Source organism: Vitis riparia, chromosome 9 (assembly GCF_004353265.1).
Source record: "Vitis riparia cultivar Riparia Gloire de Montpellier isolate 1030 chromosome 9, EGFV_Vit.rip_1.0, whole genome shotgun sequence".
In the NCBI taxonomy this organism is placed as follows: domain Eukaryota; kingdom Viridiplantae; phylum Streptophyta; class Magnoliopsida; order Vitales; family Vitaceae; genus Vitis; species Vitis riparia.
Genome location: NC_048439.1, coordinates 7360823 through 7382632, shown reverse-complemented (window position 1 = coordinate 7382632; position 21810 = coordinate 7360823). Strand labels below are relative to the sequence as shown.

General features: G+C 35.2%; 3 protein-coding genes across 6 annotated transcripts; 2 read left to right on the top strand and 1 right to left on the bottom strand.

The window, feature by feature from the left end:
- Positions 1–7427: 7427 nt before the first annotated feature.
- Positions 7428–11917, top strand: LOC117921751 (protein FAR1-RELATED SEQUENCE 6-like). The gene is made up of 3 exons (XM_034839712.1): positions 7428–7461; positions 7837–7958; positions 9712–11917. The coding sequence occupies exons 1-3, from the start codon at positions 7428–7430 to the stop codon at positions 11710–11712; spliced, it is 2157 nt and encodes a 718-aa protein (XP_034695603.1). The 3' UTR covers positions 11713–11917.
- A 3348-nt stretch (positions 11918–15265) lies between these two features.
- Positions 15266–18092, top strand: LOC117922789. Of its 4 annotated transcripts, none has more exons than XM_034841004.1 (2): positions 15266–15334; positions 16747–18092. In XM_034841004.1, exon 2 carries the CDS (start codon positions 16784–16786, stop codon positions 17753–17755), a length of 972 nt encoding a protein of 323 aa, XP_034696895.1. In that variant the 5' UTR covers positions 15266–15334; positions 16747–16783; the 3' UTR covers positions 17756–18092. The 4 variants fall into 4 exon arrangements, with proteins under 4 accessions (XP_034696895.1, XP_034696894.1, XP_034696898.1 ...); XM_034841003.1 differs by having other exon boundaries at positions 15270–15334; positions 16742–18092; XM_034841007.1 differs by lacking the exon at positions 15266–15334 and adding an exon at positions 15394–15991.
- A 393-nt stretch (positions 18093–18485) lies between these two features.
- On the bottom strand, positions 18486–20949 carry LOC117922788 (putative pentatricopeptide repeat-containing protein At3g15930). Its single transcript, XM_034841002.1, has one exon. The coding sequence runs from the start codon at positions 20777–20779 to the stop codon at positions 18521–18523; it is 2259 nt and encodes a 752-aa protein (XP_034696893.1). The 5' UTR covers positions 20780–20949; the 3' UTR covers positions 18486–18520.
- Between the last annotated feature and the right edge of the window lie 861 nt (positions 20950–21810).

Here is a 21810-nt window from a genome sequence, read left to right as displayed (position 1 = left end):
GAGGAGAGTTTTATGGAATCACTGGAAAAGAATGGGAAGCTTAGAGGCATGAAGAATCAAAGCTTTGAAGCCCTTTGCCATAAGCAAATCCGGAATGCAAAGGGGAAGCAAAGAGAAATCAGTCATGGAGCATTCTTGATGACAGTCACTACAGCTACTTTTGGAGTACTTCCTGATGTCCAATTTATGCATACAATATGTCATTTGAAAGCTTAGGAAGTCAACAATCCAATGCCTCAAACCGTATGCAATTTGGACTTGAAATGAGGAAGTTACAGCCTTTGGAAGACAACTACTCCAAGCTGAAGGAAGGCTTCAGAAAAGTGCTGCGGAATCAGCCTTTTGTTGCGGAATGGTTTCGCAGCCTTTTTGCACAGTGCCATGGATTTCCCCTGAAGCTTCATGCCGCGATGGAAGCCAAACACCACAAGATGGAAGTCCACTTTGCAAAGGTGTTGAATCAGCTGGTTGCTATGAAGAAATTTCGCAGCTCTTCTTGTGCACCTGCGAAATTTCGCAGACCTCACTTTTCACCTGCGAAGTGATCCTTAGTGCTTCCCGATATTTGTAACCGACACTTGGAGATATTTTTCATTAGATTTCTGTTACCTAATTGCCCAAATTCTCCTTGTAAGTCACCAATGATAGATTTCCTTAGTTTTTAAGTTAGGAATTTGGCAAAAATATGAGGGCAATAGCTATCATTGTATTTTTTGGTTTAAAGGGAGCCCGAGGAGCCTGTTCTGAGGGTGTTGGGTGATGAACCTTTTGTAAGTTTCAAAGGAAGAAATACACAGAGCTTGAGCTTGAGCTCTGCTTTACCTTCTCTCTTTGATTGTGTTTTTACTTATTTTACTAAGTTATGCACTCTCTGAGGAGTTTTCCCCAGAGAATGAGTAGCTAAGCTTTTTAGTTCCTTGAAGTTAAGGTTGCCGGGAAAGGTTCCAAGTGCAAGAATCAGAAGCTTTGTGGTTTCATCTATGAATGAAGAGTAAGTGTGTCTTGTGAATGGTTTCTAATGTTTTTAGTTAACTTAAAACACCTTGGAGTCACCTGGGCCAACACTTGGTAAGGCAAGTGATCTCTAACCATGGAGATTCACTAGTTTACCCCTTGCGAGCCTCTGGTAGGTGACTTGAAGGGAGGATTTTCTAGAATAGCCAACACTTGGTAAGCTTTTGGATTTTTAGGAGACATCCATTAGTTACCTCTTGCGAGCTTTTGACGGGTAATCCAAGGTTAACGATCGCCTTGAATGGTAAAGGCTAAGTGAGAGGCTCAAACCATTGCAAGTTGAATCAGTGAGAGAATTAAAGCTGAAATCCAATTAAGGGATGCATTTGTGCAGCACCTGTTAGAGGATTGACTTTATGTTAATTCTCTAATGTGAGGAATTGAACCAACTGACCGGAGCTATGCTTTTGCATGAGGAACCTCCCCTGTATACCTGAATCTCCAAGGAATGCTTTTCTTCTTAAGTTATTTTCATCACTTGTTGTGTTGTTAATCTAAGTCCAAACCTTTTTCAACCAAAGTTTGTGTTTTATTTCTTAAGCTAACCTTGAAATGGAACAGCACCAATTCACTTTGAATTGGTATCATTTTCAACTTGAGTACCCTTCCCAGTGGAACGATCCTAGAGCCACTATGCTATAGTAGCTTTGTATTTGCTACCCTAGTTCATGGCGTTATAGGTTATAAATATTGTTGATTACTCTCGCCATCAAGGAGCACCAGTTGGACACGAACCAGCTGAGACACCAATTAGGCATGAATCAGTGGTGAGCCAGAGTGTTATGATGAAGCCTTGCAAGATGAAAATTCAAGCAAGTGGGAGTTAGCCATGAAGGATGAGATGGATTCCTTGTTGGGGAATCAGACATGGGAACCGACTGAATTGCCAGTAGGAAAGAAGGCTTTGCACAACAAGTGGGTATATGAATAAAGAATGAGCATGATGGTAGCAAACGTTACAAGGCTAAATTAGTTGTTAAAGGGTTCCAGCAGAAGTAGGGCATTGACTACAGAGAGATATTTTCTCCAGTTGTGAAGATGTCAACAATCAGACTTGTACTGGGAATGATGGCAGCAAAAAACTTACATCTTGAGCAGTTAGATGTGAAGACAACATTCCTTCATGGTGACTTGGAGGAAGACCTTTACATGATTCAGCCAGAAGGGTTCATTGTTCAGGGACAAGAGAACCTAGTCTGCAAACTGAGAAAGAGCTTGCATGACCTTAAACAAGCTCCTAGACAGTGGTACAAGAAGTTTGACAGTTTTATGCATAGAATTGGGTTCAAGAGCTGTGAAGCTGATCACTATTAATATGTTAAGTTTTTTGCCAATTCTTACATCATATTACTGTTGTATGTGGATGATATGCTTATTGCAGGGTCTAGCATTGAGGAGATTAATAATCTAAAGAAGCAATTGTCCAAACAGTTTGCAATGAAGGATTTGAGAGTTGCAAAACAAATCCTTGGTATGAGAATCATTAGAGACAAGGCTAATGGTACATTGAAGCTTTCACAGTCAGAGTATGTGAAGAAAGTTCTCAATAGGTTCAACATGAATGAAGCTAAACCAGTGAGCACACCCTTGGGGAGTCATTTCAAACTAAGCAAAGAACAGTCACCAAAGACAGAAGAAGAAAGGGACCATATGAGCAAGGTGCCCTATGCCTCAACTATTGGCAGCTTGATATATGCTATGGTGTGTACAAGGCCAGACATTGCACATGCAGTGTGAGTTGTGAGCAGATTCATGAGTAGGCCTGGAAAGCAGCATTAGGAGGCAGTCAAGTGGATTCTAAGATATCTAAAGGGTTCATTAGATACATGTCTTTGCTTCACAGGTGCAAGTTTGAAACTGGAGCGTTATGTAGATGCTGATTTTGCTAGTGATATTGATAGTAGAAAGAGTACTACTGGGTTTGTTTTTACTCTAGGTGGTACAGCTATATCATGGGCTTCAAATCTACAAAAGATTGTTACTTTGTCTACTACAGAAGCTGAGTATGTTGTAGCAACTGAAGTTGGAAATGAGATGATTTGGCTACATGGTTTCTTAGATGAACTGGGTAAGAAACAGGAGATGGGCATTCTACACAGTGACAGTAAGAGTGCAATTTTTCTTGCCAAAAATTTGGCTTTTCATTCAAAGTCGAAGCATATACAAACAAAATATCACTTTATCTGTTACCTTGTTGAAGATAAACTGGTAATACTTGAGAAGATTTGTGGATCTAAGAACCCTGCAGACATGCTGACTAAGGGTGTCACTATTGAGAAGTTAAAGTTGTGTGCAGCTTCAATTGGTCTTCTAGCTTGAGGACAGAAGGATGAGTTGCAGGAGTGAGGGATTGTTTCTTAGAGGATAGCGGTTTGATGTTGGTGATTGAACTAGTCTCCAAGTGGGAGATTTGTCGAGCTTTGTCGAGTCTAGTTTTGTTTGATTCAGTTTGACGACCTGACCCGAATAATATTGCATGGCTTTTTAATGGGAGATTTACTGAGGCTTGTTGGGGCCGTTTAGCCCATTGTGGAACCACCTTTTGTAATTAGGGTTTTTTAGTGTAGTGTGGTTCTCGTGTTATATATAGAGAGAAAATATTGTAGTTGTTGTAGTTGTACTCTGTATTCTTCCCTGATAATAGTGATATCCCTGCAACTCCGTGGATGTAGGCAAATTGCCGAACCACGTAAATACCGTCTTGTGCGTGTGATTGTTTTTTCTTTGGCGTGTGTTTTCTCTATTTTTTGTTTCTCACAGGTTGGGAATTTGGTTTAACTCCCTACAATATTTTCACCTACCATATGTTAATGAACATATAAGACAAACCCTATTCGAAATCACCAAAAATAAAATAAAATAAAATATTCAACCAAATTAGTCAATATGGCTTACATCGAGATTTGTATAATCAACAAGTTTTTAAAAGTTTCATTTCATCTATAATAGCTCATTATCTCCCCAAAAACGAATATGAGGACAAGGTCAAGTAGATAATGGTGGAAAAATTTGTTGAAATGATATACTTTAGTGGTAGAATAGTTGTAAATATATTTTAGAAAAACATATACTTAGTTTATCTCACATTTTATAACAAATTCCAAATTCACTTTAAAATAAATTATATACACATTACCATAAAAAAAAACAATAAGCAATTATAAATGTCACTTTGTTTGTTGGCCTTAAACTCTTTGATTCCATGCATAAGATAAGACAAGACAAGTTTGACCTAATTCATCTTCTTCATTGAACCGATGTCTTCTAAAAAAATGTAAGAAGAAATGTTTAACAAAAAGTTTCATTATTAAGCATATCAAGGCACCCAACACAAATAATATAAAATGAACTTTAAAATTATTCCTATTATCTTTATCCTCCCTAATTTGATTTTCTAACATAACTAATAACAATTGCCCTTTTTTTTTTACTATTTATTGCACAAATCATTCTTATTATTGATATATTTGTTCGTATCAATTTTCAACTATTTTGCCTTCAAACCTATAAAATTTTTTACATCAATTAGTGAGAATTTTATACAAGTGTTATACATTTCAAACATGTAAGAGTACAAATCGAAATTATTTACCAACCAAAGACAAGTCCTAATCGATTTTGGTACATTGAAGTTGTAAAAGACTACTAAATCCAATATCTTCTATTGTCTTTTTTGTTTGGTTGTAACTCTTCAACAATTGTAAGCACTCGATTAGGTGTAGCATCGTGTATGGAGATATAACCGAAAAGATATGTAAACATATTTAAATTAATATTATTTTAAACAAATATAGAACTAATGAAACTTTTTATTAATTAAAAACACTTTCACTTTTGGACCCACGCTGTTTTTAAGCAAATACTGTTAATTTTGAACTTTTTTTCGATTTTACCATGAAGTCTTCTTTTTCTACTTTCGAAAGCTCATTCCACTTCTTGCCTAAAATTTTCCTCAACTACATTTATTTGCTAGTTAGTTGAAATTTCAAATTTAGAAAATAATTATATTAGCCAAAAAAATATTACTCCTTACATCATCATTTATTTTGACCCCTTTATTTTATTTGATCGTGCTCAATTGATCATTATTACATAATAATTTGGAAGAAACATAAGTATAACAACAAGACAAAAAAATTAATTACTACTTTACAAATTTCTAATTTGTCTTGCTAAAAAAAAGCTCCAATAAGCCTCTTAGGATTTGTAGGAAGTTCAACACCGTCGTGCTTACTCCTAAAAAATAAATCAAATCATTAATTTAATTTTATAATATGATTTAAAATACTATAAAATAAATTCAATTAAATATGTTAGAGGCTTGAAGTTTTTATAAAAATATATGTAATAACTTATTATTATTGTTTCTTTTATATTGGTTGTGGTTATAAATGAGAAGAATGAAGATGCCTAAGGGATAAGTTGAAATAAAACTAATACATAATAAATAAATGAATGATACTTTCACTACTACACTATCTTAACAACTCCAATAAATTCCCCACAAATCTCTATAATTTTCAAGAAATTATGAACCCTTCTATTATTATCTTCAAAATCTCATTCACACAATCTTTATTACCCATTCCCAACATAAATAACGCTCACACAAACTATGTTAAATAAAGAGAGTTTTGAAATGGAGTTATCAAAATTCAAGGCCTCTCAATTAATCAAAGTTGAAACTTTTAAAAAATAAGTTGATTGCCCAATTTATTAAATTCATCCATTAATTAAACTCGATTTTTATTATGTTTTATTTTTCTCTTTTGTTATGATTTTAAGGTAAATGATGTCATTTTCAACTCACTATCTCCATCTTGGAATTTCTCTTTCACTTTCCCCATTTTCTTAATGGAAGGAATTATATGGGGTATGCTTCTCATTAAGAACGTAAAGTTGATAGTATAAAGAGGAAAATGCCAATTTTTTTTTTTCCTAGTTCATCTTTAATATCAAGCTTAAGTCTTGCCTTCATTGTCAAATGTTTTCATCCAAACAAATCCTTAAAGTTATGATACCCACTTTGGTATTGTAGAATTTTCCTTGGATGGTCTAGTTCATGCCCTACATAAACCATAAAGAAATAGAAGGACATGCTCCATGGAAAAATGGGAGTTTTGTTATTTTTTTATTTTTGAAAAAATAATGGTAAAGGAAAATAGTAATAAATGTATTTAAAGCTGACAACATTGCTTACGAAGAAAATTTATCATGATATCAATTCAACGAAATAAATTGCATGAATGGCCAAATCATCACCATAAAATAATGAAAATTTGGTAGATTCCTCCTATTAATTGATGATTAATTGATTATTATTCTTTATAAAATTGAAAGATTAAAAGTCATTATTTATAAAATGGTAAAAATTCAATAATTTTAGAAAGACAAAAAATTTAACCATTTTCCACCTATTAAGTGATAAAAAAATTAAATCATTCATTAATTCTAAATAAAATTTCACATAAAATATTTTATCAACTTTTTAAACTTCTCTTTAAAATATTTTTGAAAATTTTTTGTTATTAATTTATTTGTCTTTTTCCCTTAAGTATTAACAACATGATTTTAAAAACCAAATCGGATCGGTTGGTTTGACCTCTGGCTGGTGATAGTTCCGATTCGGTCTAATGAATTAGGCCGAAATATGATTTTATCGACGGTTCGACTGATTCCCTCCGAGCCGAACGATTCAACCATTTTTTTTTTTTTTTAACAGCATCAAAACGATGTTGTGTTTCTGAAATCAAAATGACATTGTTTTGATAACTATAAAGGGCTTAAAAGCATCTTTTCTTCTCTCCCTCCCCCCTGCCCCACACACCAACAAACCCTTCCCCTCTTCCCCATGCAGAGCACCCCCTTTGCCCCTCCCCTCACCCTTCATTTTTCCCAAATCCTAACCCCCGGGGCCCAGGGCTACACAACTGCCACCACCTCCACTCCCTCACCTTCCATTTTTTTTTTTTTTCCAATGGCGCCTCCTCCGATCTTCCCCTTCCTTTCCAAATTTTTATTTTTATTTTTATTTACCTTGTATATCTCCATTATTATTTATTTTATTTTATATTTTATATTTTTTAATTTTATGATTTTTAAAACTTATGATTTTAATTTAAAATAAATTTTTTATTTTAAAATCAGTTTTTGATTTAAAAATAAATTTTAAATTTTCTAATTTTAAATTAAAATTCTGATTTTAATTTAAATTTATAATTTGAAACTTGTTTTTTGATTTTCAAATGAAATTTTTATTTTTAATAATATATAAATTATATATTTATGACATCACCGTTCGACCGCCAGTCCGATTAGTGAATTGTGAACTGATAACTTTTTCGGTTCAATGATTGGTTCGATTCTAAAAACATTGATTGACAACAATCGAAACCAAAAAAATTGGTAGGAAAATGGTGGATTTCCGGGAAACCTTGGCTGGCCCAAGTTTGAACAGGTCAGAAAGGAGTCGAACCCGGCCCGATAGCCTAATAGCCCATTGGGCTTTGGGCTGTGGGCCTTCGTGAGGTGTAAATAATAATAGCCTTTTACACAACAATGGTGTAATGTGATTTAATTTAAATTAATGATGCTCAGTGGGATGAAATTAATTTATAGTTGGGGTAGTTAATGTATGCTAATTACAAAAAGGAGCCCAAAAGGGAGCGAGTTTCATAATAAAATGGGTCTTGCTGCAAACTATCAGCTTCCGACTTGACCAAAACTGATATTTCAGAAAACAGAGTGGGTGGTTAGTTAAATTACTAAAGATTTTACGGGGTATTTCTGATATTTTCTCTTGTTATACTTTCCCTTTCTTAGGAGAACCACTAGTAGGCTTCTCTTTAAAAACCACGCGCTCTCTCCGCACTTCACGCGCCGTCGCCGGCGACTCTGTCAGTCCATTTCCCGATACTGCGACAACCGGAAAGTTCTCGGATCCGGTAATCGAATTGAACTCTCCTGATTATTATTATTTATTTTTTTTTATTTTTTTTTTTTGGAATTGACTTAACCGTCACCTTCTGTTTGGTTCATGAGAAAACGCTGGAAAAAATTGAAGCAAATGAACGATTGAATGCATGTAATCATTGTTTTATGTCGTTCTTGTATCCAAAAGGAATGTTTTTTTTAAAAAAAAAAACATCCAACCTAGCCAAATTGTTGCTTCAAGCTCAGTTAAGTAGTGATTTTAGAGGTTCTTTTCTCTCTCTCGTTAATTTGGAAACAAGGTGGCTGTCGGGAACAAATCTAGTGTGTAGAGAAAAAAAATTAACATTCATATGGTCATCTCTGTCAAGTTTCTTGGTGAACTTCCTTCCCTTTATTTTGGTTGGGTTTTCGATGAGAAGTAACATCTAAATTTAGGGTTTGGATATAATGAGTTTGAAGAAAATATGATATGCAAGTTCTGTTGTGTTAATACTTTTAAGTCCAGGAACTTGCATAACACCGAATCTTCAAACTTTCAGTTTCATCATCAACCACATTGTCCAAATTGTTTACAGCTCATGGCCGCCCTTCCATTGCAGATTTTGTGGATCGGATAGGGTCTTGTTGAGGGGTGCCGTTTTTAGGCAACCAATGTATACTCCCTGTATACTTTGGAGCACTTTAATGGGGCTTCTCTTTTTAATCTACACCCTATTTACTTAAAAAAAAAAAAAAAAGAGAACCCAAAAACTTAAAAAATAAAAATAAGGAAATCAAAAAATAATACTCTGAGCAAAAAAAAAAAGGGAATGGATGAAGTCTCTTGTGTAACAACCATTGAAAAAACTATTTGTTAGAAGGTTTTGATGGTCTCGCATCTCATCGTAGAGAGATTGGTGGCTGGGAGCCCAGAAGGGGTTATTTCAATTGTGTTGGCAAACTTGGACAACAATCTTATTGGGTCTACCGCTTTGGACAATAAAGGGGTTGAAACCTTTTTGAGATTATTCCTCTGGTCTAAGGAATTTCAGTTTTTATGTTGGATCAAGTAATGAATTTCTTAGCTTCATAATGAAAGGGATTGCTTTTAATTTTTTGTTCTCCTTTGTTGTCTTATCCACTAATGAAGGAGAAAGGAAATAACGAATGATGAAGAAATTAAAAGAATAATGAAGAAGAAAAGAAAGAAAGAAAGAAAATTATCATGACAAAAAAGGAGGGAAAATGATCATTTAATTATTGTGATCAAATTTAAGCTCTTTTTCTGTATGCTGTCATATATCCTGGAAGGTTAACGACCATTTGTTGCACTTGCTCCTTTTATGATTGAGTAATGCAAAATGTTTTGGTCTTCAATCATAGGGTGCATATATTGATAAGAAATGTGGTAGTGCTCTGTTAATAGGTAATTCTGCAAACTCTGTGAGCTCAAGCATATGTTAACTTAATAGTTGCTTGAGTGCGAAACGTGGTTACTATGGAAAGGGTAAACAATAACTAAAGAAACAACCTAATCAATGAACTCATGTGGGAATGAAGTTCCTTTTTTGAAATGTCCTAAATTAATTTTTTTTATTTCAAAATTTAAAAATAGAATTAAAAAAAAAGATATGCAGACCATTAATAAAAACATTTGGTTTGCTTGATTTTCTCATTTTTGTGGTTTTCCATCTGGCAATTTTTATTGGTTAATGGTTACCTGGTTCCTTCCCTTTTTTTTTTTTTCCTTCTGGTAATTAACATACAGTTCCTCGTCTGTTCCAGATGGATGAAGTTTCTCTCAACAGTGAGCCAGTATATGATGATGAAGGTGATGAATTTGAGATTGAAGGAGATTGTGCAATGACAGAATATGTTGGTCAAACTGGCATAATTCAGAATCCCCTGCCTCCTGCTGTTGGAATGGAGTTTGAGTCCTACGAGGATGTTTATTACTTCTATAATTGTTATGCAAAGGAACAGGGATTTGGGGTCAGAGTGAGCAATACATGGTACAGAAAGAGTAAAGAAAGATACAGAGGAAAACTTAGCTGCAGTAGTGCAGGTTTCAAAAAGAAAAGTGAAGCAAACCGGCCAAGACCGGAAACAAGAACTGGTTGTCCAGCAATGATAAAATTCAGATTGATGGAGACCAAAAGGTGGAGAATTATTGAAGTCGAGCTTGAGCACAACCACTTGATTAGTCCAACAAGTGGAAAATTCTATAAATCACATAAGACTTTGGGTTTAGGGACCAAGAGACCTTTGCAGTCAGATGTTGCAGAAGAAGTACAAACGATTAGATTGTTCCGAACAGTTATCATAGATGCAGATGGTGATGGAAATGCAGATGTAGATGAAGGAGAATTTGGGAATAATGTTGATCACTCCAATCAATTGAGGTTTAAAGAAGGAGATGCACAAGCTGTTCATAATTACTTCTGCAGCTCACAGTTGATGAACCCAAATTTTTTTTACTCAATTGATCTCAATGAGAAAGGATGTTTGAGGAATGTGTTTTGGGCAGATGCAAGGTCTAGAGTTGCATATGGATATTTTGGTGATGTAGTTGCAATTGACACTACATGCTTGACTTTCAAATATGAAGTCCCACTGGTGTCATTCATTGGAGTGAATCACCATGGACATCGTGTACTATTGGGTTGTGGTTTAGTTGCAGGTGAGACAATTGAGTCATATATTTGGTTGTTCAGGGCATGGCTTACTTGTATGTTAGGACGCCCTCCACAAACTATCATTACTGCTCAATGTCGAACCTTGCAAGCTTCTGTAGCTGATGTTTTCCCTAGAGCTTCACATTGTCTTTGTTTATCACTTATCATGCAAAAAATCCCAGAAAAACTGGGAGGGTTGCTAGAGTTTGAAGCGATTAAAGTTGCATTGAGTAGAGCAGTTTACTACTCCTTGAGAGCAGATGAGTTTGAAGCTACTTGGGAGGATATGATTCAACATTTTGGAATTGGGGATCATAAATGGCTTCAGGCATTGTATGAAGATCGGAAACGATGGGTTCCAGCTTATTTGAAGGATATATTTTTGGCAGGAATGTTTCCTAACCAGCAAAATGAGGTTGTAACTCCATTTTTTGATGGATATTTGCATAGACATACTCCTTTAAAAGAATTTTTTGATAAATATGATCAAGCTCTTCGAACAAGTCAGCAGGAAGAAGCCTTGGCAGATTTGGAGTCGAGAAACTCAAGGTTTGTGCTAAAGCCACGATATTATTTTGAGTTTCAGCTGGAAAAATTGTACACAAACGACATATTTAAGAAGTTCCAAAGAGAGGTGGAGGGAATATACTCTTGTTTTAGCACAAGACAAATACATGCTGATGGGCGAATCATAACATACATGGTCAAAGAACATGTTGAAGTTGAGGAAAACAGGAGGGAGACAAGAGATTACGAGGTTTCATTTGACACCTCTGAAATGGAGGTTTTCTGTGTCTGTGGTTTATTCAACTTTAAGGGATATTTATGCAGGCATGCGCTAACTGTGCTTAACCAGAATGGCATGGAAGAGATCCCACCTCAATACATTCTGTCAAGATGGAGAAAGGACACGAAGCGCACATATGTTCTTGATCATGGTTGCAGTGGCATCGATATTAATAACCCAGTACACAGGTATGATCATTTATATAGATGTGTTGTGCAAGTTGTTGAGGAAGCGAGGAAATCACAAGATCGTTACAAGGATGCAATACAGGCATTGGATGAGATACTGAACAAGGTTCATCTGATAGAAGATCATCCAGTGTAGCTTATAAAATGAAGGTCCTAGACATATGTTGCTTGATGTTTGTGGATATCACATAATTTGATGTTTTTTTGCTCTTATTTAGTTTTCGATATAGTTTATACATGCAGATCTTGTGGTGCTGTCATTAACAACTTGGTAGCTCTTGTAATATAAATTTAGTTGTCATAGTGTTATAAAATATAGCTTGTTCATTTCTTTGTTTCTATGTACATTTTTATATTATTTTTTTTTTAGATTTTTTATTCTTTTACACTTATCGATTGTTTTTTTATTCTTTTATCACATTTAATACATTATTGCTGCACATCTACCGATGCCAATAGAATTTTGTTTCCTTATTTCTTTATACATTTATTGTCGATTCCAATTTCAAGTTCAGAGTCACTGAACCATAGGAGTCACTGAGCCATAGTTTTCTTCCCAGTAATTTTTTGCTATTTCAAGGGGCAAGTCTCCAACAATGAAAACCTCCGATGAGTTCTAATAGTTGTACATGGCAATTTAATGCAAAGTCTGCCATCTGTAGATGTAGGTTTTGTGCAATCAACATTTTTAGAACTACATGCTAAATGTTGGTAAACCTCATGAAGTTTGGGCGTTCTCCAAAGCTCCCCATTCAGGAGAGTAGAAACCTTTTTCAACTTGTTATTCAATGGGCAGCACTGCCATTTCTTTAAAAAATAATTCTCCCTTAGTTAAACCACAGGAAAGAAGATCAGCTATCCCCTCTAGTGGTTCAGATATTTAAACTGCTAAATGGGTTTCATAGTGACATGGTTCCTTGTTCAAATGGTTGAAGATGGAAGAGTTTGACGGTTATATTAAAAAGTTTAAAGAGCCTTTATGCCTCAAAACATTTTCTACTTTGAAATGCTTGACTTATAACCATGTGTGTAAAAGTTCTTTTAACAATCTGAAAAGCTTCTAGGCATTTGAAAATTATGTATCATCTTATTGATGCCTCTGTTGAAAAGGATCTCTCTTATTTCATCTTTATGGTTAAAATTAAGATGCTTCTGATATCTGGGGTTCTATATTTTTGGTTGAATTTTGTTAGGTTTGAGTCTATGTTCATGTTGAATGGACTCTCATTGACAGAGATGCTCATGATGTTTATGATGACAATTACATTATTTTTTTCTATTGTTAGAACTTCATGCTTTCAATTATCTATAAGGCAAGCAAGTCTGTTGACTACTGGATGTATTATTACTGAAAATGTCGTTTGATTAACTATAATGGTTGTGGAAGTGATACACTGTTTTGGAGTCCAGGGTTTTAGGTCAGTTTCTTGTGGCCATGATGCAACAATACCTTTGTTACTGAACTAAGTCTATCCTAAACCCCTGTGTGGTTTTGAGTAGAGTTCAGGGTTGCTAAATGGCAATAAGATCGGCGTTGAAGGAGATGTGACAATTAATTTAAGGTGTTTATCAGGGGATATTTAGAAGAACTGAGTTAGGACATTTTGTGCCAATCTTGCTGGTAACTTATTGGGTTTTTTCTTAAGTTTGTTAGGATGAGATGGAAGCTTTAGATAGGGCTGGACAACCTCAACCAGTTGGTGAACCTGTTGGAATATATACATAAGAGGAAATTTCTGGAGATCGTGAGCTTAGCTCTGACCTGCCCAGCTGCCCTTACTGCCTTGTTCACGTAAACAGGGTGGAGTCGTCCCTTGTTATTTGCAGATAAGGATGAGAAGAGGGCTGGCTGTCGCCAGACTTCTCTGTTGTCATCCTCACTAGCCGTAGCAATGCCCTCGACACTAGCACAGAGTGCTTGATACCCCATTTCCATATTGCAGTGGGGTTCACTTTCTTCATTTGTAGGACGCTATTTGCTATATCAGAACCATCCCACTGCAGAGGGCTGGGTCTTCTGCAGAAGTCCTGTGTGGAAAAAATCTCACCACTAGATAAGGAGCTGGACAATCTAGAGGAATGGCTTGGAGTAAGTGTAATAGAATGTATTTCCTGCTCCCATTACAGGGGAATCAAACCTGGAATTCCCTGTTTGAACAGGTTCATCAGTCTTTTAACTTCACAAACCTGGATGGGTAGTTCGGACTTCGGAGCCTCCAGCTTCAGAGTTCAGACCCCTCCCAATTGGTGGTTGCTATAATTATTATATAGAAAAGGAATGAGACGTTCCTTCTTATCTATGAAAGATGGTAATTGTGGTTTGAAGAGGATAAAAGTTTAGTTCGTCCATGAACACCAAACAAGAAATACGAATCTCTTCGTCTTCCGCGACAATGGACTACATCAAGATGCATTTTCTCTACCATAAAATAAAAAATTAAAAATTAAAAAAAATTAAAAAATAATAATAATAAATTAAATTTGAGGTCAATTTTTTTTTTAAATAGTTTTTGGAATCATCATCTTTTCAATGTGAACTTTTAAAAGTTTTTGTATCACACTTTTTGTTTTCTATTTATCCAAATAAACACTATACTTTTTTGTTTTCTGCTTTTAAAAATAATAATAATAGCTCTCATATAAAAAAGGAAAGCATTTTATTTTTTAAGATGGGTTAATTCAATTTTAGTGTATTTTACACTTTGCCCTTTCACTTTTAAAATCCAGATATTTTGCTCTCTAAACTTATTAAATATCAACACTTTACCCCCAATTACAAACCCGACTTGAAATTACAAAAAAGATTGTTTTTTATTTTTTTTACTTTTATTCAAACATTAGTTATAAAATTAAGTAAAACTAACTTTGAATTAATAGCCTTCAAGTGAAATTTTGTATATGTCTTCAAAATGTAATAACTATCCGTTTTGATTTTTTTATTTTAGAGAGATATTCATAATTTTTACATGCAACTATGAAATATGATGACTTCAAACTTAGCAATTTTTTTTTTTTTTTTTTTTTTTTGCATTTTAACATTGTTTTTTATTTAACAAATTATTTATTGACTTTTAAATAAATTGAGGAGGTAAAGTGATGCATTTTAATAAATTTGGGGAGAAAAGTCTTGAGTTTTAAATACGAGGGGACAAAGTGTAAAACACCACCAAAAGTTCGTAAAACATTAGTTGTTGAAAGTTTTATATGCAATAAAACATTAATTAATTTAAAATTATTATTATATATTTTTTAAAATTAATTTATTTTTCAATTATAAAAAATTGTATTTGTGTGTTTCTAAATTTGCCCTTTTGTCATAATTTATTTAGGTTTGAGTAAAAGAGTATTTAAAAACTCAATTTTTAAATTTAACCTCTCATTCTTTTTTTTATCTCATTTAAATAAAAATATTCTCATTATTTTCTTATAAAGAAAGCCACCTCTTTTAAAACCTATATATAAATACTTAAAATAAAAAATAAAAAAAAAAAAAATATTTATCTAAAACCTATATAAATATAATAAAAATAAAAAAATATTTATCTAAAACCTATATATAAATACTTAAAATAAAAAAATAAAAAAAAAGTATTTATCTAAAAATAGATTACTTTTGAAGAAAAAGGGTTACTTTCACAATTTTGAATGTTTGATACCTTTTAAGCAAATATTTCTAATATTTGCTAGCGCCAACCTGAAATGAGAGCAATTTGGGTCTTCGCTCTCGAACCGCGAAAACGGGTTCTTGGCGATCTAAGGTGCGTTCCCAGTAATTCAAATCTCTGAGCCTATGTTTGGTTTCCGAGAAAATGTTGAAAATTTTAAGAAACATGATTAGTTTTAAATGTGGGTCTTCGTTTTTCCTTTTTTTGGGACCAGGGAAATTCCACAATTCGGCTTTCTTCAGTTGGGTTTTTCGTTTTTCTCTTTTCATCTCCTTTTGGTGGCCGAGAAAAGGGAGGAAAGGACAAGAGATTGATATTATAAATCCTAGGATTTCAGAAGAGGAAAGAGGTCTCTCCGGCTGAACGGAGGATTTTCAATTTTTTTTTCCTTTTCCTTTTCCTTTTCCACATTTTTCTGAGGAACCAAATGGACGGAAAATCTCTGTTTGGTTTCGTAGAAAATGTAGGAAACTAAACTATGAATCTTAGATTTTTCTTTCTTTTGGTTGTTTGGGAGTTCAGGAAACAGAACCCCGTAAACTATGTTTAATAAAAATAAATCTTCAGTTATGGTTTAGTTGTTTTAGATTATTGTTTCAGTGGAGGAAATGTATCACAATTGGAGATCTATAAGAGGTGTCAGTAAAGGGCTCTGTTAGGCTGCTGAGAAAGGGTAGAAAAAAAAAACAAATATTCAACTAAGTCTAGCACAAGGCTGAGTTTTTATCTCTTGGGATGACCCAAAACTAGGTAAAACATAAGTTTGAAGTCACATTTTATTCTAATTTCCATTGTATTCTCAGAAACCAAACACACAAATCCCTAACTAATTAAATGAATAATAAATTCAACTTCCTAGGAACAAGATTTTCTATCATATGGGCTTAGGCTATGTTTGATTCTGAATTCATGCCGATTTATAATCTGTGGGAATTTTGACAGTATTCTTCTCTTGTATCCTTGAATTGTATTGTTAGGGCTCTCATAATTTCATATATTTCTTATGGGTTAGCTTTGTTGGTTGGTTTTTCACTGAGAACTCAAAGAAATGGGTTGGCATCCATGTACTACAAGAAATTTCTGCTCTATCATGTTTTCTTCTTTTGGTTTCTCAATGTGAAGTCCCGGTCACCTCCTTGCCAAAGCCCACATTGACAACCTGGATATCCTCTTCTGAGTTATCCTCTTGATCATTAATGAAAACATGGAAGCTAATTCATTGAAAGTTAATAGGTATCATCCGATCAGGAAGGGATGGAACTTTGTTTTTCATGCTTTGCAATTTATAGCAACAAACTATTTTTCAGCTAATAAAGTAGTTCAATTGATTATGATTTTATGTCATATATTCTAGGACAACAACCTTTCAAGTTCCATAGACAATTCAAATTTTAGTCAGCATTTCAGAATTCTTGAATATTCACATTGCAGAGTGCCAAAGACTATGAGCCACTTGCATATGCCCTAACCTCTGGCTTTCTATAATTGTTTTTTTCCTAGGGCAGTATCTCTAAGCCCTGAGAAAGAGCCAGAAAGACAAAGATGAAGTTCAAGGCTTTTCTTACAGACAATGGTACCAGCCTCTTAGAAAAGAGGTTCCTACCAGCTCTAGACAAGATGGGGAAGGTATGCCATCTCTACTTCACTAGAGACCACACAATCTTCCTCCACAACCTCCTCAATGGCGATGGTGTCCAATCCATTGCCCAGTTCCGCAAAGAAGCTCTGTTTGATAACTACCGAATCTCCAGCCAGAATGATGACCGCATTGCCTTCACCATTGACCTCTCTCTCCTACAACGTGCCATTCGTAGTAGTGTCAGTATATATGCTGAAATGGGTGGTGGTGATGACATTGGCACTGGTTCAAATCGCCTCCAAATCAAGCTGGTCAAGAAATTACCTCCTAATTCTCACCAACCACTGCCCTTCCTCACCTTTGAGAGCAAAGGTTATAAATCTGCAGTGATCCAAGATGTACCCATCTCAAAACCTTTGTCTAGGGCTGATGTTCTTGAGCTTCAGTCTGCACTTGATATGGCCCAAGATCTGCCTCGAACTTTGGTTCAGGTTCCAGATTTGAACCAGTTGCAGAACTATGTGGATCGGATGAAGCATGTAGGGGATTTGCTTAACATCTCCATTAGCAAATATGGGGATCTACATGTACAGATTTCAACTACTTTAATCACACTTGGTGCCGAGTTTCGCAAGTTGCTGGTTGTTGGAGAACAAGAGGAAGTTCCAGCTGAGGATCGAGATTTGAGTGCACAGTCACGAACCCAGAGGGCAGTTCAGAGGGGAGATGCTCAAACTGTGCAAGTGAGCATGAAGCACTTTGCAAAGAGTCTTCAGTGTCACTTAGCGAAGCCAGATTGTGCCTTCTATGGCATTGCCCAAGAGGGCGCTTGCTTGACAGTGATATTCCAGTTCTTCATTCCTGGTTCGCGGCAAAATGATAAATCAATTAGCTTGCATTGCAGGCTTCCTGTTCTCGACCCTGGCTCAAGTTGAGGGCCAGTTGCAGATAAAGATTTTCTGCATTTGATTGCAATGTGACAGGGTCAGTTGTTTCTTGACAGCTTAGTTAATGGTTTGAGTTGCAGGGTAACTCTCTCTGCATCCATAGTTTCCACATGGTGCCCATTGAACTTTTTTTTGGGCTCATCTTCTTTGTACATTTCTGTTGTGTGGGAAGTGTTGATCATCAAAATGCAGTTGGGAATTTTTTTTTTCCACTTTTGCCTATTTTCTTTATTGGTGGCTCTCCTTACAAATGCTAGTGTATTGAAGTGTTGGTCAACAAGATGCACAACCCAATATATTGTCTCTCTTCAAATGACAAGTTCAATTCATATGTAGTTAGATGAATGGCCAATGGATCTTCACAGTTGTAAAACGTGTTTACATGGTCAAGTGGAGTTCATTACATTGATGGTGTCAACAATTTCTTTCCTTATGTCAGACAGATATCCATTATGGACCAAACAAATAATTCTGCACAGTTTACATTTGATTGCAGATAAGCTCTCATAATCTATATGTTTACATGATTAAGTGAAGTTCACTGTATATTCAGTGTTAGGAACTTATCCTATTTGATGTGGGGTGTCCAAAAATGTTAGTACCTCAGCTTTCAAGCAACGTATTTGCGGCCAATAATTGCATCACAGTCTCGAGCTTAAGCTTAAGCCAACCCAATGGGAACACAACATTCGGATTTTGGATCCATAAAGCAAGAATAGATTACCAAACTCGAAATATGTTTTATTAGAAATCTTACCAATAATCTTTGCAGGAACATGAGCCATGCCTAAAATGGTGGAATCTGGTTCGATCCCTAACAATTACTTCTCTATTGTACACCTTCGATACCAACTTTGCTACATAATGACAATCCACACACATTCTAAGGTTCTTCACAATTCTAATAGTGACCCCAGGTCCTGAACTGATCAACCCAAAGGCAATAGCCAACTTCTCACTGTGCCGGTAAACGGCACTCTCTTTCTCCTCTTCCCCTATATCAAGGAACACCTCTGAAGTATCCGGCGAGTAACCTGCAAATTTCAAGTCTACTGACATTTCATCTAACTTCGAGTAGATTTCTTTCGATTGAGGATGAACCTGGTCCCCAGCCACAAATTCATGAACAGAACCGTTCATCTCTATCAAACTGCAACCAGGGGTTTTCTTGATTCCTCTATCCATCATTAATTTTCTTACTTCATGCAACTTTTCCCATCTGTTGCAGGCTGCATATATATTGCATAACAGAACATAGACAGCCCCATTTTCGGGCTCTAACTCAAGAATCTGTTGAGCTGCCATTTCAGCCATCTCTTCGTCTCTATGAACCCTACAAGCACCAAGAAGTGATCCCCAGACGATTGAATTAGGTTTTACTGGCATATTCTTGATCACCTCATGAGCTTCTTTTAGATGCCCGGCTCGGCCAAGAAGGTCAACCATGCACCCATAATGTGCTACATTGGGTTCAATCCCATGTTGCGTGGTCATTCGAGCAAAGAACTTTTTCCCCTTATCTACCATTCCACTGTGGGTACAAGCACAAAGAACGCCAATGTACGTCACCTCATCTGGTGTGATTGAAGCTTTCAGCATCTGAGAGAACATATCAAGAGCTTCTTCTCCATATCCATTTATGGCAAGACCAAAAATCACAGCCGTCCATGAAATCTTGTCCCTGTGAGGCATTGCATTGAAAATTCTTATTGCTTTTTCTACGTTTCCACAATTGAAATACATGTCTATCAAAGCATTTCCCACAAAGGAATCGATCTTGATCTCGTTCTTGTCAATGTAGGCTTTTATCCATTCTCCTAATTCAAGCGCTCCCAGATGTGCACAAGCTGTAAGGATGCTGACCATGGTGAACTCATCCGGCTTTATATTAGCAGCCTGCATCTCACGAAAAAGTGTTAAAACCTCTTTAAACCGGTTCACCTGAAGGTACCCATCAATCATTGCTGTCCATGAGACGAAGTCCCGTTCAGGCATTTTATCAAAATAATTCCTAGCTAGATCAACTTGTCCCAAATTTGTGAACCCGGTAACAATAGCAGTCCATGAAATCACGTCCCTACTCTTCATATTATCAAATATCCCAAGAGCAGTATCCATATCACCACAAGCTGCATACATATCAATCAAAGCATTTTCCAATACACGGACAGGCTCAATCTTCAGATCTTTGACATACTGATGAACCCGCTTCCCTACATTCAAATCCTTCAACTTGGAGCATGCTGACAACACTGAAACAAGTGTAATTGAACTGGGTAACACTCTCATCCTCTCCATCTCATCAAAGAGCTTCATTGACTCATCAAATTGCTTACTTCTGTTATACCCTGAAATCATCACATTCCAAGTGACAACATCACCCTTTGAACTCCTATCAAAAACCCCACGAGCAACACTCACTTCTCCACTCAATGAGTACAAATGAATCAAAGCATTTTGTACAAACACATTGGAACTAAACCCTAACTTCACTATATGATCATGCAACTCCTTTCCACACTTCACCGCCATATCCCGCGTAAACCGTTTGAGCAAAAACGGATACGTGTATTCATCCGGCATGACACCCCTCTCTAGCATCTCACAATACATTGAAACCGCAGAATTGGGGCAACCCACACGAGAATACCCCTTAATCATATTGTTCCAAACAAAGTGATTTGGTTCAGGCATTGTGTCGAACACCATACGGGCGTATTCCATATCACCCAGCTCATGCTTGCAACAGAAGGCAATTATCTGAGCAGGCACAATGGGGTTGGATATGAGGCCAGTGCGGATTGTTTGGGAGTGAATTTGCTTGAGTTGGGCCATGGATTTGCAGGTTTTGATGAGAGAAAGGGGTGGGGTTTGTGGGAGAGAAGGGAGGTGAGTGGGTGGTGGAGAAAGAGTGGTGGCGGAGATCATTTTGCAAAGAAGTGAAGGGTGGAAAGATGCGGAGGTTAGGGATGAGGATGGGAAGTGGGTCTTGAATGGAATTGAGAATGGCATACAAAGAGAGTACAGCACTTAGTTCATCTTCTACCCCACGACATGTTTCTTCTGTACTACTATTATTTTTCAAGTCATGGAATCCGATTTATTCTTTTTTTCCTTTTAACAAAATTGTGCCCCTTTTTTTTTAAGCTTTTATGGTAACATGAAGTGATTTAGAAAACATTAGAAGCACTTTCTAATATTTGAAATACTTTCTTTTATATATATATATAAGGGGGTGTTTGGTACGTCGGAATAGGGAATGGAAATAATATTTTGTTTCCTTTCCTATTTCTTAGTGGAATGGAATGAATTTGATGATTCCATTTCTAGCATTTGGATGAACTTAGGAATACAAGATTGGAATGATTATTTGTTTTCATTCCAATGTTTGATAATAATAGGAATGGAAATTAAAAAGAAATAAATTTACAATAATATCCTTACATATAATTTAAAATATTTTTTTATTTTTACTTTTATTTTTAAAAAATAAAATTTGAGAGGTTTTTTGTTATTAAATAATAAGACTAAAAATATATATATATATACTCAATAAATAAAAAATGAACCATAAAAAATCGTATAACCCTAATGCACAAATATTTAATTATTATTTTTATTAAAAATTTGAATAATTTGTCATGCTTAAGTAGTTATAAAATTATATTTTTTTTAAAAAAAATTATTTATTATAATATTTAAATTCTCAAAGTTAGCAAATGTTTTTCCTATTTTCAAAAGAGGAAATAAAAGAATTCAAATTTATTCTAATTTTCAACAAGTATCATATCCGATAAAATCCATAACCTTAAAAAATTTTAAATATTCGTTTTTTTTTATCAAAATTTTAAATAATTTGTCATGCAAAAAAAGCTATAGAATTATATTTTACTAAGAAAAAAAAAAGAGAGAAAAAAAAAATAAGAAGTGGATGATGAATGGACAGACCTTTACAAAGAAGATAAACATCGGGTTTGAAAACAAGATAAGAGGGTAAAATAATAATTTAGGTTATTTTATATTATCAAATAGGTTTAATGAAT

What these genes read in the sequence shown, in the direction of transcription:
- LOC117921751 (XM_034839712.1), top strand. Translation starts at nt 7,428, where the DNA reads ATGGTGGATTTCCGGGAAACCTTGGCTGGCCCAA. An exon ending in GGAAACCTTGGCTGGCCCAA is followed by an intron (nt 7,462 to 7,836) that starts GTTTGAACAGGT and finishes TCCCTTTCTTAG; the next exon opens with GAGAACCACTAGTAGGCTTC. An exon ending in CCGGAAAGTTCTCGGATCCG is followed by an intron (nt 7,959 to 9,711) that starts GTAATCGAATTG and finishes CGTCTGTTCCAG; the next exon opens with ATGGATGAAGTTTCTCTCAA.
- LOC117922789 (XM_034841004.1), top strand. Translation starts at nt 16,784, where the DNA reads ATGAAGTTCAAGGCTTTTCTTACAGACAATGGTACCAGCCTCTTAGAA.
- LOC117922788 (XM_034841002.1), bottom strand. Translation starts at nt 20,779, where the DNA reads ATGCCATTCTCAATTCCATTCAAGACCCACTTCCCATCCTCATCCCTA.